The sequence below is a fragment of the Henckelia pumila genome, chromosome 3 (genome assembly GCF_033568475.1).
Source record: "Henckelia pumila isolate YLH828 chromosome 3, ASM3356847v2, whole genome shotgun sequence".
Classification (NCBI taxonomy): Eukaryota; Viridiplantae; Streptophyta; class Magnoliopsida; order Lamiales; family Gesneriaceae; genus Henckelia; species Henckelia pumila.
The window spans coordinates 74,096,204-74,114,622 of NC_133122.1; the positions used below are offsets into that span (position 1 = coordinate 74,096,204).

At 37.2% G+C, this 18,419-nt stretch overlaps 1 protein-coding gene and 1 non-coding gene across 2 annotated transcripts; both read right to left on the bottom strand.

The window, feature by feature from the left end:
- Positions 1-10,626: 10,626 nt before the first annotated feature.
- On the bottom strand, positions 10,627-11,091 carry LOC140889030 (uncharacterized). The gene has a single exon (XM_073296727.1). It carries the CDS (start codon positions 11,089-11,091, stop codon positions 10,627-10,629), a length of 465 nt encoding a protein of 154 aa, XP_073152828.1.
- Positions 11,092-17,960: 6,869 nt separating this feature from the next.
- On the bottom strand, positions 17,961-18,066 carry LOC140894112 (small nucleolar RNA R71). Its single transcript, XR_012153662.1, has one exon. It is a non-coding gene; the product is annotated as a small nucleolar RNA R71 (small nucleolar RNA).
- Positions 18,067-18,419: the final 353 nt, after the last annotated feature.

Consider the following 18,419-nt stretch of genomic DNA (forward strand, 5'->3'; position numbering starts at 1 on the left):
TTAGCTACTGCAGATGCTAGTTCCTTCTTTGTTTCCTCGTGTTCCTTCTCTTCCTTATTGAGGTAATATGCAAACCTTTCCACATCGGCTTCAAAGTGGTCCTGATGCTCCTCCATCTCACTCTTGTCAGCCTTTAGCGTCTTCATGTTTTCAATCATTTCCTCTTTCTCGTATTGTTCCACGTATAGCAAAGACCTCAATGATTTGATAACTTGATCCTTGCTTCGCACAGCGTTTTTGTGAGCCGTAACTTTGGTGCGAGCCATCTTTCTAAAATAAATAGGAATGGGTTCAAGTTAAAATTCAAATTGATGAAACTTCAGGCAGAATTGATATAGAACAAGATTTTTAGGCGAATTTTCCAGAAAAGAAAATTTTGAGATTTTTCCAAGGAACGAAACTACTAATCACAAGGAGTATGAGACAATCGACAGAATCAAATTTCGAGTTTCCCACGAAAAGTTATAGGCAAAACAAACATTTCCAAAAATAGCAAAAACACGAATTCGAGGGTTCAAACAAACGAATTAGGGCTAAAAGCGTCACTGGTCATACAAAGTACGAGTTTGACTCAAAGGTCTGTTCGGGCCAGGATACGCTAGGCTAAGGTCGAAATTCGACAACGTCAAATTTTTCGGTACCGAATCCCATTTGGATTTATGAACCTGGCGGGCTCTGATACCACTAAAATATCACGCCCCGAGACCGAGACGTGCCACCGGCGTTGTTTCAAATTCACACAAATTATAAAATAACAAGTCTCGTAGTACAGTATATGCAAACCAGTCTTTTCTCATAAATAAATGCTCCAAAAATATTGCATTTACAACTCGATAATCCAAAACTAATAACAATTGCGGAAGCGACTATAAACTTAAATAACAAAATATTAATGTACCAAACTCAAAATAAAAATAACAAAATAAACTCTTAAAATGTTCTTCTATCACAATCCCCAAAACATATCTTGTTCTCGTTCCTCAACATCATCATCTTCACCATCTGGGAGGGAAAAATTAATGGGGTGAGTGTTTTGGGAAACACTCAGCAAGTGGGGGCCGATCGATCATATCAAATTTATACATATATATATTTATCTCAAAACTTGTAATATATTCCATAACAAAACATTTCTTTCATGTCCCTACAAAGCATAATATCATCATAACAAAATAGACATGATTTACATACTTTGGCCAGACACTGAAATTCATCTCATTAATCGTGGCTAACTGATCAGTCCCCTATATGTAATCACTCTAAGGGGTGAGGTCATGGAACGGTTATTATTACCCATCGCATCAGGGCTATAACATAACATGGTTCGTAAATTTCCTTTTCACTTTTAATTTGAGTCATAACAGTGCCAAAACATACTTATAACAAATTCATCAAGAATATCAATTACATAGCAAAATTCGAAAGGATATCATGAACGATCAAAATTTTAAATTATACATAAGGTTTTAAAACAAAAGCCCACTTACCGTAGATGTGTACAGAAATCAATAACCTTGCAAAGCCTGGACCGAAACTTCAATGGAAATTCGGAAGTACTTCTCGAAACACACTAATCTGTGAACCAACCAAAGCAAGCCCTTTTCTTTCTTTAATTTATTCCCAATTCACGAAAGTGATCTGACAAACCTTGAGAAATTTTACTCTCTCAAATCCCTAGGCTAACTCAACGTGTTACTAGGGAAAAGTGGTTGGAAAATCCCTTAGGCCACTTGCAACCAAAAGTTCACTAAACCAACCGAAAGAAAATAAGGAGAAAAGTGGACAGAAATTGACTCTATTGCTTAGGCTGCTACACGAAAATATGGAGATTAAAAGAGAGAATGAGTGATTTTCCTTAAGCTTTGAACCTCTATTTATAGGCACACAATAGGAGTTTGAGATTGACTAAGATAGTGACTTTCAAAATTTGAATTCAAATCTATCTCCCAAGATTTGACCACACCTAGATCTTGATCACCTATCTTAATAATATTTTATCAAGATACCCAAAATTATATTCTATCTCCAACACTATCTCGATGATATAAAATATACTAATATTAATTATCATAAATTAACTATTATCACAAATAAATAATTAAACAATAAAAGATCCTAAACGTAATTTAGAAAAATTACGGTTTTCACATTCTCCCCACCTTAAAAGAAGTTTCGTCCTCGAAACTTTGATTAACTTACTAGTAAGGGTCGCTAAGCTAAATGGTTCGATCGGTTACTCAGGTATAAGCTCCAACATCTTACGAACCTCTTAGATGTAAACGAATGGGTGGCGCCAAAATCGAACGAAACAGATAAAGAAACATTGTTGATTAGAATGGTACCTTCCACGACTTTGTTTGCACCGCCTGCTTCTTCTTGAGTAACTGCATAGACACGAGCATTGGGTTTATTTTCATTTGGTTGGCCTTGGGTAGTAGTACTAGTATGTGGTCCTGTCCTTGAATTCATTGTTTCGGGACATTGAGCAATTCGGTGTCCGAATTTTCCACAGTTGAAACAGGCACCAGTGTTTCGACGACATTCCCCTTCATGTCGGAGGTTGCAGGTGGGGCATAGCTTGATCTGTGGACAGTTTGGAGCAGCATAAGTTTCCTTGAAGGATTCATCAGAATTGTTCGAACGCTTGGACACATGTTCGTGTGAAGAAGATTGGCCCGTCAGAGGTCGTTTGTTGTGGAAGTCATTCTCACGACGCTTGATGTCCGATTCAGCTCGGATGGCCGCTCCCATCAAATCCGTGAAGTTGGCAGGCTGATAAACTGCTAATGCCGACTGTATACGACTATTCAACCCCTTCTTGAAATGATGCAACTTCAGATCATCGTCTCCCATAATTGTTGGGGCATAGGACCCAAGCTCATTAAACTTGGAAGTGTATTCCACCACTGTCATGTCTGGTGTTTGCGTAAGATTCTCAAAATTGTTCAGCTTCTGCATTTTAACTTCAGCTGGAAAGTACTGCTTCAGAAATGCGGTACGGAACTGCTGCCATGTGATTGCTCCCACAGCTAGCATAGCAGGTGAAACGGATTCCTACCATTTCCTTGCTTTGTCCTCTAGAAAAGGAATCATCACCTCTACTTTCTGTGCTTCAGGAATTTCAAGTAAACGAAGTTGGTCCTCCATCTTCTTCATCCAATTTGGTCCCACTTCTGGATCGGCATCCCCTTTGAACATTTTAGTTCGGTTCTTGCGAAGAGCCTCGTAATGGAATTTGACTCCATTCTGGGCAGGTGGTGGAGGTGGCGGATTGCCATTGCCGTTTCCGTTAATGTTTCCCATCCCTTGTGTAGTTGTTGCCACTATTGCTGCAATAGCCGCAAGGTCTTCTCTACTAAGGTTGATTCTTGGAGGTGGGTTCGAATTATCCCTCTGGTTGTTGTTGTTGTTGTTGTTGTTGTTGTTGTTGTTGCGAGTTCTAGGGGGTGATCCGGCCATTTCCTATAGTAAAGGAGTTCTAAGAGTTTGTCGAAACATGACACTTTAAGAAGAAAGGAAATAGCGGAATAAATAAATCAATAAATAATCCAAAGGATAAAAATTATGTTATTGATTCCCAAAATTTCATGAATGTAAACAAAACAAGTCAAGTCTTAAAACACCAAGATATCATAACCATGCTGAATAAAAATAGTGCTGAATAAAAGGAATAAGCTAGGTGATAGTCTAATCTATGATTTCTCCATCGCCCGCGACTTCATCTTCTGCCGGAACTTCTTCTGGGTCCTCGTTTCCAACAAGGGCTGCCATAAGGAGCTGATCAATGTACTCGAGTGCGGCTAAGTTATGCGCCTCAAGGTTTTGCACAGTGTGCTGTAGCTCTTGCACTTGATTTTTTAAACCTTGGATACGGATTCCCGACTCTTGACGCCTTAGTGCCTCTTTGCGTGCCTCCTCAAGGAGTATGGCTTGAAGTTCCTTCACGTTAGCTAGTGCAGATGCTAGTTCCTTCTTTGTTTCCTCGTGTTCCTTCTCTTCCTTATTAAGGTAATATGCAAACCTTTCCACATCGGCTTCAAGGTGGTCCTGATGCTCCTCCATCTCACTCTTGTCAGCCTTTAGTGTCTTCATGTTTTCAATCATTTCCTCTTTCTCGTATTGCCCCACGTATAGCGAAGACCTCAATGATTTGATAACTTGATCCTTGCTTCGCACAGCGTTTTTGCGAGCCGTAACTTTGGTGCGAGCCATCTTTCTAAAATAAATAGGAATGGGTTCAAGTTAAAATTCAAATTGATGAAACTTCAGGCTGAATTGATATAGAACAAGATTTTTAGGCGAATTTTCCAGAAAAGAAAATTTTGATATTTTTCCAAGGATCGAAACTACTAATCACAAGGAGTATGAGACAATCGACAGAATCAAATTTCGAGTTTCCCACGAAAAGTTATAGGCAAAACAAACATTTCCAAAAATAGCAAAAACACGAATTCGAGGGTTCAAACAAACGAATTAGGGCTAAAAGCGTCACTGGTAATACAAAGTACGAGTTTGACTCAAAGGTCTGTCTGGGCCAGGATACGCTAGGCTAAGGTCAAAATTTGATAACGTCAAATTTTCGGTACGGAATCCCATCTGGATTTATGAACCTGGCGGGCTCTGATACCACTAAAATGTCACGCCCCGAGACCGAGACGTGCCACCTGCGTTGTTTCAAATTCACACAAATTATAAAACAACAAGTCTCGTAGTACAATATATGCAAACCAGTCTTTTCTCATAAATAAATGCTCCAAAAATATTGTCTTTACAACTCGATAATCTAAAACTAATAACAATTGCGGAAGCGACTATAAACTTAAATAACAAAATATTAATGTACCAAACTCAAAATAAAAATAACAAAATAAACTCTTAAAATGTTCTTCTATCACCATCCCCAAAACATATCTTGTTCTCGTTCCTCAACATCATCATCTTCACCATCTGGGAGGGAAACAGTAAGGGGGTGAGTGTTTTGAGAAACACTAAGCAAGTTGGGCCGATCGATCATATCAAATATATACATATATATATTTATCTCAAAACTTGTAATATATTCCATAACAAAACATTTCTTTCATGTCCCAACAAAGCATAATATCATCATAAAAAAATAGACATGATTTACATACTTTGGCCAGACACTGAAATTCATCTCATTAATCGTGGCTAAGTGATCAGTCCCCTATATGTAATCCCTCTAAGGGGTGAGGTCATGGAACTGTTATTATTACCCACCGCATCAGGGCCATAACATAACATGGTTCGGAAATTTCCTTTCCACTCTTAATTTGAGTCATAACAGTGCCAAAACATACTTATAACAAATTCATCAAGAATATCAATTACATAGCAAAATTCGAAAGAATATCATGAACGATCGAAATTTTAAATCATACATAAAGTTTTAAAACAAAAGCCCACTTACCGTAGATGTGTACAGAAATCAATAACCTTGCAAAGCCTGGACCGAAACTTCAATGGAAATTCGGAAGTACTTCTCGAAACACAATAATCTGTGAACCAACCAAAGCAAGCCCTTTTCTTTCTTTAATTTATTCCAAATTCACGAAAGTGATCTGACAAAACTTGAAAAATTTTACTCTCTCAAATCCCTAGGCTAACTCAACGTGTAACTAGGGAAAAGTGGTTGGAAAATCCCTTAGGCCACTTGCAACCAAAAGTTGACTAAACCAACCGAAAGAAAATAAGGAGAAAAGTGGACAGAAATTGACTCTATTGCTTAGGCTGCTACACAAAAATATGGAGATTAAAAGAGAGAATGAGTGATTTTCCTTAAGCTTTGAACCTCTATTTATAGGCACACAATAGGAGTTTGAGATTGACTAGGATAGTGACTTTCAAAATTTGAATTCAAATCTATCTCCCAAGATTTGACCACACCTAGATCTTGATCACCTATCTTAATAATATTTTATAAAGATTCTCAAAATTATATTCTATCTCCAACACTATCTCGATGACATAAAATATAATAATATTAATTATCATAAATTAACTATTATCACAAATAAATAATTAAACAATAAAAGATCCTAAACGTAATTTAGAAAAATTACGGTTTTCACATTCTCCCCACCTTAAAAGAAGTTTCGTCCTCGAAACTTTGATTAACTTACTAGTAAGGGTCTCTAAGCTAAATGGTTCGATCGGTTACTCAGGTATAAGCTCCAATATCTTATGAACCTCTTAGATGTAAACGAATGGGTGGCGCCAAAATCGAACGAAACAGATAAAGAAACATTGTTGATTAGAATGGTACCTTCCACGATTTTGTTTGCACCGCCTGCTTCTTCTTGAGTAACTGCATAGACACGAGCATTGGGTTTATTTTCATTTGGTTGGCCTTGGGTAGTAGTACTAGTATGTGGTCCTGTCCTTGAATTCATGGTTTCGGGACATTGAGCAATTCGGTGTCCGAATTTTCCACAGTTGAAACAGGCACCAGTGTTTCGACGACATTCCCCTTCATGTCGGAGGTTGCAGGTGGGGCATAGCTTGGTCTGTGGATAGTTTGGAGCAGCATAAGTTTCCTTGAAGGATTTATAAGAATTGTTCGAATGCTTGGACACATGTTCGTGTGAAGAAGATTGGCCCGTCAGAGGTCGTTTGTTGTGGAAGTCATTCTCACGACGCTTGATGTCCGATTCAGCTCGGATGGCCGCTCCCATCAAATCCGCGAAGTTGGCAGGCTGATAAACTGCTAATGCCGACTGTATACGACTATTCAACCCCTTCTTAAAACGATGCAACTTTAGATCATCGTCTCCCATAATTGTTGGGGCATAGGACCCAAGCTCATTAAACTTGGAAGTGTATTCCACCACTGTCATGTCTGGTGTTTGCATAAGATTCCCAAAATCGTTCAGCTTCTGCATTTTAACTTCAGTTGGAAAGTACTGCTTCAGAAATGCGGTACAGAACTGCTGCCATGTGATTGCTCCCACAGCTAGCATAGCAGGTGAAACGGCTTCCCACCATTTCCTTGCTTTGTCCTCCAGAAAAGGAATCGTCACCTCTACTTTCAGTGCTTCAGGAATTTCAAGTAAACGAAGTTGGTCCTCCATCTTCTTCATCCAATTTGGTCCCACTTCTGGATCGGCATCCCCTTTGAACATTTCAGTTCGGTTCTTGCGAAGAGCTTCGTAATGGAATTTGACTCCATTCTGGGCAGGTGGTGGAGGTGGCGGATTGCCATTGCCGTTTCCGTTAATGTTTCCCATCCCTTGTATAGTTGTTGCCACTATTGCTGCAATAGCCGCAAGGTCTTCTCTACTAAGGTTGATTCTTGGAGGTGGGTTCGAATTATCCCCTTGGTTGTTGTTGTTGTTGTTGTTGTTGTTGTTGCGAGTTCTAGGGGGTGCTCCGGCCATTTCCTACAGTAAGGGAGTTCTAAGAGTTTGTCGAAACATGATACTTTAAGAAGAAAGGAAATAGCGGAATAAATAAATCAATAAATAATCCAAAGGATAAAAATTATGTTATTGATTCCCAAAATTTCATGAAGGTAAACAAAACAAGTCAAGTCTCAAAACACCAAGATATCAGAACCATGCTGAATAAAAATAGTGCTGAATAAAAGGAATAAGCTAGGTGATAGTCTAATCTATGATTTCTCCATCGCCCGCGGCTTCATCTTCTGCCGGAACTTCTTCTGGGTCCTCGTTTCCAACAAGGGCTGCCATAAGGAGCTGATCAATGTACTCGAGTGCAGCTAAGTTATGCGCCTCAAGGTTTTGCACAGTGTGTTGCAGCCCTTGCACTTGATTTTTTAAACCTTGGATACAGATTCCCGACTCTTGACGCCTTAGTGCCTCTTTGCGTGCCTCCTCAAGGAGTATGGCTTGAAGTTCCTTCACGTTAGCTAGTGCAGATGCTAGTTCCTTCTTTGTTTCCTCGTGTTCCTTCTCTTCCTTATTGAGGTAATATGCAAACCTTTCCACATCGGCTTCAAGGTGGTCCTGATGCTCCTCCATCTCACTCTTGTCAGCCTTTAGCGTCTTCATGTTTTCAATCATTTCCTCTTTCTCGTATTGCTCCACGTATAGCGAAGACCTCAATGATTTGATAACTTGATCCTTGCTTCGCATAGCGTTTTTGCGAGCCGTAACTTTGGTGCGAGCCATTTTCTAAAATAAATTGAAATGGGTTCAAGTTAAAATTCAAATTGATGAAACTTCAGGAAGAATTGATATAGAACAAGATTTTTAGGCGAATTTTCCAGAAAAGAAAATTTTGAGATTTTTCCAAGGATCGAAACTACTGATCACAAGGAGTATGAGACAATAGACAGAATCAAATTTCGAGTTTCCCACGAAAAGTTATAGGCAAAACAAACATTTCAAAAAATAGCAAAAACACGAATTCGAGGGTTCAAACAAACGAATTAGGGCTAAAAGCGTCACTGGTCATAAAAAGTACGAGTTTGACTCAAAGGTCTGTTCGGGCCAGGATACGCTAGGCTAAGGTCGAAATTTGACAACGTCAAATTTTTCGGTACGGAATACCATCTGGATTTATGAAACTGGCGGGCTCTGATACCACTAAAATGTCACGCCCCGAGACCGAGACGTGCCACCGACGTTGTTTCAAATTCACACAAATTATAAAACAACAAGTCTCGTAGTACAGTATATGCAAACCAGTCTTTTCTCATAAATAAATGCTCCAAAAATATTGTCTTTACAACTCGATAATCCAAAACTAATAACAATTGCGGAAGCGACTATAAACTTAAATAACAAAATATTAATGTACCAAACTCAAAATAAAAATAAAAAAATAAAGTTTTAAAATGTTCTTCTATCACCATCCCCAAAACATATCTTGTTCTCGTTCCTCAACATCATCATCTTCACCATCTGGGAGGGAAAAAGTAAGGGGGTGAGTGTTTTGGGAAACACTCAGCAAGTGGGGGCCGATCGATCATATCAAATATATACATATATATATTTATCTCAAAACTTGTAATAGATTCCATAACAAAACATTTCTTTCATGTCCCAACAAAGCATAACAAAGCATAATATCATCATAACAAAATAGACATGATTTACATTCTTTGGCCAGACACTGAAATTCATGTCATTAATCGTGGCTAACTGATCAGCCCCCTATATGTAATCCCTCTAAGGGGTGAGGTCATGGAACGGTTATTATTACCCACCGCATCAGGACCATAACATAACATGGTTCGAAAATTTCCTTTCCACTCTTAATTTGAGTCATAACAGTGCCAAAACATACTTATAACAAATTCATCAAGAATATCAATTACATATCAAAATTCAAAAGAATATCATGAACGATCGAAATTTTAAATCATACATAAGGTTTTAAAACAAAAGCCCACTTACCGTAGATGTGTACAGAAATCAATAACCTTGCAAAGCCTGAACCGAAACTTCAATGGAAATTTGGAAGTACTTCTCGAAACACACTAATCTGTGAACCAACCAAAGCAAGCCCTTTTCTTTCTTTAATTTATTCCAAATTCACGAAAGTGATCTGACAAACCTTGAAAAATTTTACTCTCTCAAATCCCTAGGCTAACTCAACGTGTAACTAGGGAAAAGTGGTTGGAAAATCCCTTAGGCCACTTGCAACCAAAAGTTGACTAAACCAACCGAAAGAAAATAAGGAGAAAAGTGGACAGAAATTGACTCTATTGCTTAGGCTGCTACACAAAAATATGGAGATTAAAAGAGAGAATGAGTGATTTTCCTTAAGCTTTGAACCTCTATTTATAGGCACACAATAGGAGTTTGAGATTGACTAGGATAGTGACTTTCAAAATTTGAATTCAAATCTATCTCCCAAGATTTGACCACACCTAGATCTTGATCACCTATCTTAATAATATTTTATCAAGATTCTCAAAATTATATTCTATCTCCAACACTATCTCGATGACATAAAATATACTAATATTAATTATCATAAATTAACTATTATCACAAATAAATAATTAAACAATAAAAGATCCTAAACGTAATTTAGAAAAATTACGGTTTTCACATTCTCCCCACCTTAAAAGAAGTTTCGTCCTCGAAACTTTGATTAACTTACTAGTAAGGGTCGCTAAGCTAAATGGTTCGATCGGTTACTCAGGTATAAGCTCCAACATCTTATGAACCTCTTAGATGTAAATGAATGGGTGGCGCCAAAATCGAACGAAACAGATAAAGAAACATTGTTGATTAGAATGGTACCTTCCACGACTTTGTTTGCACCGCCTGCTTCTTCTTGAGTAACTGCATAGACACGAGCATTGGGTTTATTTTCATTTGGTTGGCCTTGGGTAGTAGTACTAGTATGTGGTCCTGTCCTTGACTTCTTGGTTTCGGGACATTGAGCAATTCGGTGTCCGAATTTTCCACAGTTGAAACAGGCACCAGTGTTTCGACGACATTCCCCTTCATGTCGGAGGTTGCAGGTGGGGCATAGCTTGATCTGTGGACAGTTTGGAGCAGCATAAGTTTCCTTGAAGGATTCATAAGAATTGTTCGAATGCTTGGACACATGTTCGTGTGAAGAAGATTGGCCCGTCAGAGGTCGTTTGTTGTGGAAGTCATTCTCACGACGCTTGATGTCCGATTCAGCTCAGATGGCTGCTCCCATCAAATCCGCGAAGTTGGCAGGCTGATAAACTGCTAATGCCGACTGTATACGACTATTCAACCCCTTCTTAAAACGATGAAACTTTAGATCATCGTCTCCCATAATTGTTGGGGCATAGGACCCAAGCTCATTAAACTTGGAAGTGTATTCCACCACTGTCATGTCTGGTGTTTGCATAAGATTCTCAAAATTGTTAAGCTTCTGCATTTTAACTTCAGTTGGAAAGTACTGCTTCAGAAATGCGGTACAGAACTGCTGCCATGTGATTGCTCCCACAGCTAGCATAGCAGGTGAAACGGCTTCCCACCATTTCCTTGCTTTGTCCTCCAGAAAAGGAATCGTCACCTCTACTTTCAGTGATTCAGGAATTTCAAGTAAACGAAGTTGGTCCTCCATCTTTTTCATCCAATTTGGTTCCACTTCTGGATCGGCATCCCCTTTGAACATTTCAGTTCGGTTCTTGCGAAGAGCCTCGTAATGGAATTTGACTCCATTCTAGGCAGGTGGTGGAGGTGGCGGATTGCCATTGCCGTTTCCGTTAATGTTTCCCATCCCTTGTATAGTTGTTGCCACTATTGCTGCAATAGCCGCAAGGTCTTCTCTACTATGGTTGATTATTGGAGGTGGGTTCGAATTATCCCCCTGGTTTTTGTTGTTGTTGTTGTTGTTGTTGTTGTTGTTGTTGTTGTTGCGAGTTCTAGGGGGTGCTCCGGCCATTTCCTACAGTAAAGGAGTTCTAAGAGTTTGTCGAAACATGACACTTTAAGAAGAAAGGAAATAGCGGAATAAATAAATCAATAAATAATCCAAAGGATAAAAATTATTTTATTGATTCCCAAAATTTCATGAAGGTAAACAAAACAAGTCAAGTCTCAAAACACCAAGATATCAGAACCATGCTGAATAAAAATAGTGCTGAATAAAAGGAATAAGCTTGGTAATAGTCTAATCTATGATTTCTCCATCGTCCGCGGCTTCATCTTCTATCAGAACTTCTTCTGGGTCCTCGTTTCCAACAAGGGTTGCCATAAGGAGCTGATCAATGTACTCGAGTGCGGGTAAGCTATGCGCCTCAAGGTTTTGCACAGTGTGTTGCAGCTCTTGCACTTGATTTTTTAAACCTTGGATACGGATTCCCGAATCTTGATGCCTTAGTGCCTCTTTGCGTGCCTCCTCAAGGAGTATGGCTTGAAGTTCCTTCACGTTAGCTAGTGCAGATGCTAGTTCCTTCTTTGTTTCCTCGTGTTCCTTCTCTTCCTTATTGAGGTAATATGCAAACCTTTCCACATCGGCTTCAAGGTGGTCCTGATGCTCCTCCATCTCACTCTTGTCAGCCTTTAGCGTCTTCATGTTTTCAATCATTTCCTCTTTCTCGTATTGCTCCACGTATAGCGAAGACCTCAATGATTCGATAACTTGATCCTTGCTTCGCACAACGTTTTTGCTAGCCGTAACTTTGGTGCGAGCCATTTTTCTAAAATAAATAGGAATGGGTTCAAGTTAAAATTCAAATTGATGAAACTTCAGGCAGAATTGATATAGAACAAGATTTTTAGGCGAATTTTCCAGAAAAGAAAATTTTGAGATATTTCCAAGGATCGAAACTACTAATCACAAGGAGTATGAGACAATCGACAGAATCAAATTTCGTGTTTCCCAGGAAAAGTTATAGGCAAAACAAACATTTCCAAAAATAGCAAAAACGCGAATTCGAGGGTTCAAACAAACGAATTAGGGATAAAAGCGTCATTGGTCATACAAAGTACGAGTTTGACTCAAAGGTCGGTTCGGGCCAGGATACGCTAGGCTAAGGTCGAAATTTGACAACGTCAAATTTTTTGGTACGGAATCCCATCTGGATTTATGAACCTGGCGGGCTCTGATACCATTAAAATGTCACGCCCCGAGACCGAGTCGTGCCACCGGCGTTGTTTCAAATTCACACAAATTATAAAACAACAAGCCTCGTAGTACATTATATGCAAACCAGTCTTTTCTCATAAATAAATGCTCCAAAAATATTGTCTTTACAACTCGATAATCCAAAACTAATAACAATTGCGGAAGAGACTATAAACTTAAATAACAAAATATTAATGTACCAAAATCAAAATAAAAATAACAAAATAAACTCTTAAAATGTTCTTCTATCACCATCCCCAAAACATATCTTGTTCTCATTTCTCAACATCATCATCTTCACCATCTGGGAGGGAAAAAGTAAGGGGGTGAGTGTTTTGGGAAACACTCAGCAAGTGGGGGCCGATCGATCATATCAAATATATACATATATATATTTATCTCAAAACTTGTAATATATTCCATAACAAAACATTTCTTTCATGTCCCAACAAAGCATAACAAAGCATAATATCATCATAACAAAATAGACATGATTTACATACTTTGGCCAGACACTGAAATTCAACTCATTAATCGTGGCTAACTGATCAGTCCCCTATATGTAATCCCTCTAAGGGGTGAGGTCATGGAACGGTTATTATTACCCACCGCATCAGGGCCATAACTTAACATGGTTCGGAAATTTCCTTTCCACTCTTAATTTGATTCATAACAGTGCCAAAACATACTTATAACAAATTCATCAAGAATATCAATTACATAGCAAAATTCGAAAGAATATCATGAACGATCGAAATTTTAAATCATACATAAGGTTTTAAAACATAAGCCCACTTACCGTAGATGTGTACAGACATCAATAACCTTGCAAAGCCTAGACCGAAACTTCAATGGAAATTCGGAAGTACTTCTCGAAACACACTAATCTGTGAACCAACCAAAGCAAGCCCTTTTCTTTCTTTAATTTATTCCCAATTCACGAAAGTGATCTGACAAACCTTGAGAAATTTTACTCTCTCAAATCCCTAGGCTAACTCAACGTGTAACTAGGGAAAAGTGGTTGGAAAATCCCTTAGGCCACTTGCAACCAAAAGTTGACTAAACCAACCGAAAGAAAATAAGGAGAAAAGTGGACAGAAATTGACTCTATTGCTTAGGCTGCTACACGAAAATATGGAGATTAAAAGAGAGAATGTGTGATTTTCCTTAAGATTTGAACCTCTATTTATAGGCACACAATAGGAGTTTGAGATTGACTAGGATAGTGACTTTCAAAATTTGAATTCAAATCTATCTCACAAGATTTGACCACACCTAGATCTTGATCACCTATCTTAATAATATTTTATCAAGATACCCAAAATAATATTCTATCTCCAACACTATCTCGATGACATAAAATATACTAATATTAATTATCATAAATTAACTATTATCACAAATAAATAATTAAACAATAAAAGATCCTAAACGTAATTTAGAAAAATTACGGTTTTCACATTTCGGATAAAAACGAAAAAAACTGGAAATCCAAACCGAAAAAATTAAAGATCGAACCGAATCGAAAACCGTATTTTGTAATTCGGATATAAATATTAAAACCGAAGTTTATTTGGTTCGGTTTTGGATTATATGTGTCAAAACCGAACCGACCAAAAAAACCGAAATTGAATTAGATTAATAATTTTATTTATATTTTATATTTACATTATATATTTTATAAGATAATATTTAGTGAATGAATAACCATTTTGAATAATTTTTAGTTGATTGTTGTTTATTTATTTATTTTCGTTGTTTATATAATTTATAGTTGATTAATTGATTGTTGTTTATGTAATTTTTAGTTGATTGTAGTTTATGTAAGTCATTTAAACTTTATTTTTAAATTTTTTACTAAGAAATCATGTAAAAAGAACATATTATATTTTACAATGTATTTATATTATTAATTTTAATAATTTTATCAAAATCCAAATAACCGTAGAAAAATTTGTTTTGTTTTTTTTATAATATTATAAGCCTGTGGTTGGATGTTTTTCCTTATATTGTTTGTTATTTTTTTTGTTTCTTCACTCTATGACTACAACTTTAAGTTGTGATTCATCCCTTTGGTTATTCCTTGTCATCACATCTAACTACCGATTTGTTTTGTGTGTTGAGGTATTTAAATTACATGTTGAATAAAATTTATGTTTTTTTTATTATGTTATGTATTATTAATGATCAAACCGAAAAAAACGAACCGTATAAACCGGTCTATTATAGTACAAAAACCGAATCGAAGTAGAACGATTTGACTTCGGATTACATTTTTTATAAACCGAAAATCGGAGAACCGAACCGAAATTAGACAAATTAAAATCGAACCGATCGATGAACACTCCTAATTTTTGTCCACAATTTTTTAGCAATAAATTTATCCCACTTTAAAAAATCACACCACATATAATATTATTTATCACAAATATTATATATCATTTAAATCAACCACTAATCAATCGAGTTATTTAATCCTTCAATTATCCAATCACACGTACCAAGAGGGCCTTTGGTTATTCAGTTATCGTTGGATTACTAAAGTTAAGGCTGTGTTTGGTAGGTGGGATTATGTTGTGATAACAATTTAGTACAACGCTTGATTGGTTTTTAAGGCTTCAAAAGATAACACGCGGCCCGTGAAAAAAAACACCGTTGAATCTTGAAAAGGCTTGAAACTAGTTCTTTTTGGGCCATGGTATTACCAATCTCAAATGCTAAAGTTCTTGAGATTGCAACTTTGTATGACCTAATTAACCTTTCCTCAATCAAAATTCATTTATCCATCCTTAACCCATTTCATGGACACACGACTACAAGTTGAGATGCACTGGTTCTTTCTAGAATTTGTTTGTTTGATGTATGGTTGGAACTGAGATTCTTGGTGGAACAATATTGAATCCACAAATCTGGGAAGATGTTGTGAGATGATTCCGTTTTCATGCTGATATTATGAACCCTTTGAGCCTTCGAGCTATAGGGTAGAGGAGAGTGGAGGAGGTGCTCGTTTCTCACAGATGTGATGGGTTGAAAATTCAAAAGGGTATTTAGGTAATTGGACAAATATTCACACTTTTATCCTAACTACAAAAACATACCAAAGAAAATACAATTTTATCTCAACTACTACATATCCTTAAATATAAATTACTTTATCACTCAAATTTGGTATACATTAATAATCTCATCCCACCTATCAAACGGGCCCTAAGGTGTGTGTAGCTTGTGTGATCTACAAGAATGTTTTCTAATCCGCCCTTGTCCTATGTTTTGTTCATTTATTATTGTAACGTTGATAAGTGCATTTTATGCACTTAATTTATATATGATTTGACTTGGATTTTGTGATGTATCGAGTGAATATTATGCGTATTTGTTGTTGTTTTTGTGAGTTTCAAGGATTTGAAGAAAAGTAGTAAGAAGAAGCGGAAAGCCAAATTACGGGACAATAAACTTCAGAAAATTACTGGTTATGTTATAGACATCTAAATCCGATCTCCACCGTTCAAATTAAAGGTTAGGATGTTTTAAAGTTGCTATCAAAATTTTAGCTCGATCCGACGACTAGAACTTAAGTTATGATTTTTACAAAAATGCTGCGCAGATGGTGAAATGGAAGAACAAGTAGCGCCCCAGCTCTAGTTTTTCAGCGCTCCAGCGCTCGTAAAATCATGTCCAGAGCGCCTCAGCGCCGTCTTTTGAGCGCTCCAGCGCTAGACGTCCGTCATTGAAAAATAAAATACAAAACTGGAGCGCCCCAGCGCCAAATTATTGAGCGCTCCAGCGCTGCGCAGTCTCCAAAAATATGGAAAGTCTTTAATCGAGTTTTAAAAGGGATTTTATGACTTATTCTGGAGGATACGAGGGTTTAGAGAGTTTTCAGAGCATAAAAACGGCGATTGAGAGTTTAGGATTGCACAAGAGCTCGAGAATTCGGTACGAAGACGGAAGACGGCGGCATCCGGCGACGGAGAAGCTTCATTCTAATTCGTTCTAGTTTCTCTTTAAACTCTATTTTTCTTAGTTTATGGATTGTTGGAAAAACATGTCTTATTTGATTTTGAATTGCGTTATGAACTAATTTCTTAGTCTAGAGGTAGACAGATCTTGACTGGAAACCATGATTGAGATATTTTGATTTATATATTTGAATTCTTCGCACATTTTATTTGTGTTTTCCTAATTTTAATGCTTTCAATTTACTGGCCATAGATTGAATGATATTTTATTTAGAATCTATCACTCGAGAGAGGAGATTTTGAATACGACATAGGAAAATACATCTTTGGTGTTTATATTGTTCGAGAGGCATATAACTCCATAGAAGTCATTAGAAGAATTCTTGTGCTATTTACCGGATTTAATAATTGAACTTTGATAGAGATATTGAGTTTGTTATTGAATACGAATTTCTTCTTGACACTCGAGAGAGGTAGTAGAAAATAATAGGGATTCTTGGCTAATAAACTAGAAGAATTGATAATTGAACAATCATTAGAAATAAATTGTGGTGAACAGTCAAGTGAAGTCGAACCTCTAGCATTCTTCGTTTATTGAATTTTTCTCTCGTGAACTCATGGTTATTTAGTTTTGTTTCTTGAAAATTTTAGTTTTATAAAATCAGATCGATTTCGTAGCTCTACATAGGATTAGGATTTTATTAGTTACAAATATTTGATATAATATCATTTATTCATTCTCCGTGGGATCGACTTGGACTTAATTCCTATATTATAACTTGACATCGTGCGCTTGCGAGCGAAAAACAACAACAAGTTTTTGGCGCCGTTGCCGGGGAATTGAATTTTATTTGATTTATATTAAATTGTGCTAATTATTCTTAATTTTGATTTAGAGCATTTTATTTTATTTTGTTGGTTTTAATTTTAAATCTTTCCTCTCTATGCAGTTTATGCGAAAAAGCCAAAGTTACGACTCACTACTCTTTGATCCGGAAATTGAGAAAACTGCTAAAGCTTTGAGAAAAGCTAGAAGAGAAGAGTTGCAACAAATGGCTGAAGAAAGAGAAAGAGTTGTTAATAATGCCCCGGTGCCGATCAGAGATCACTTTATACCGGTGATCAATACTCAATATTCTGGGATAGCTAGGCAGAATATCACAACAAATAATTTTGAGTTGAAGCCAGCTCTGATTAATATGGTGCAGCAAAATCAATTCAGGGGTGCAGCTACTGAAGATCCAAATTTGCACTTGCGTACTTTTCTGGAGATTGCTGACACAGTAAAGATTTATGGTGTTACTGAGGACACCATCAAACTACGATTGTTCTCGTTCTCTCTTAGGGACAATGCTCGTAGTTGGTTGCAATCACTATCTCTTGGGAGTATCACTACATGGGAGGATATGGCTTCCAAATTTCTGGCTAAGTATTTCCCACCTGCTAAGTCGGCTCAGTTGAAAATAGAGATCACTACATTCAAACAACAAGATTTTGAGCAATTGTATGAAGCCTGGGAGCGGTACAAGGAGTTGCTTACGAAGTGTTCAAACCATAATTTTCCAGATTGGGAACAGATCGAATTATTCTACAATGGTTTGAATGGGCCAACTCGTATTTCTGTGGATGCTCCAGCTGGAGATTCAATATTTTCTAAATTTCCTGAACAGGCTTATGAGATGCTTGAGAAAATGACTATTAACAGTTATCAGTGGCCGAGTGAGAGATCTGCGGTAAGGAAGTCTGCTGGAATTCATGAGGTTGATGCGTTCACTGCTTTGACTGCTCAGATGGCTACTATTTCTACACAGTTGGTTTCACTGACCAAAGTCAATCAAGTTTCTATTAAGACAGCATCGCTGGCGACTGCCGTAAATTCTGTTGATGGATTTGAGAGTGTGGAGCAAGCTCAAA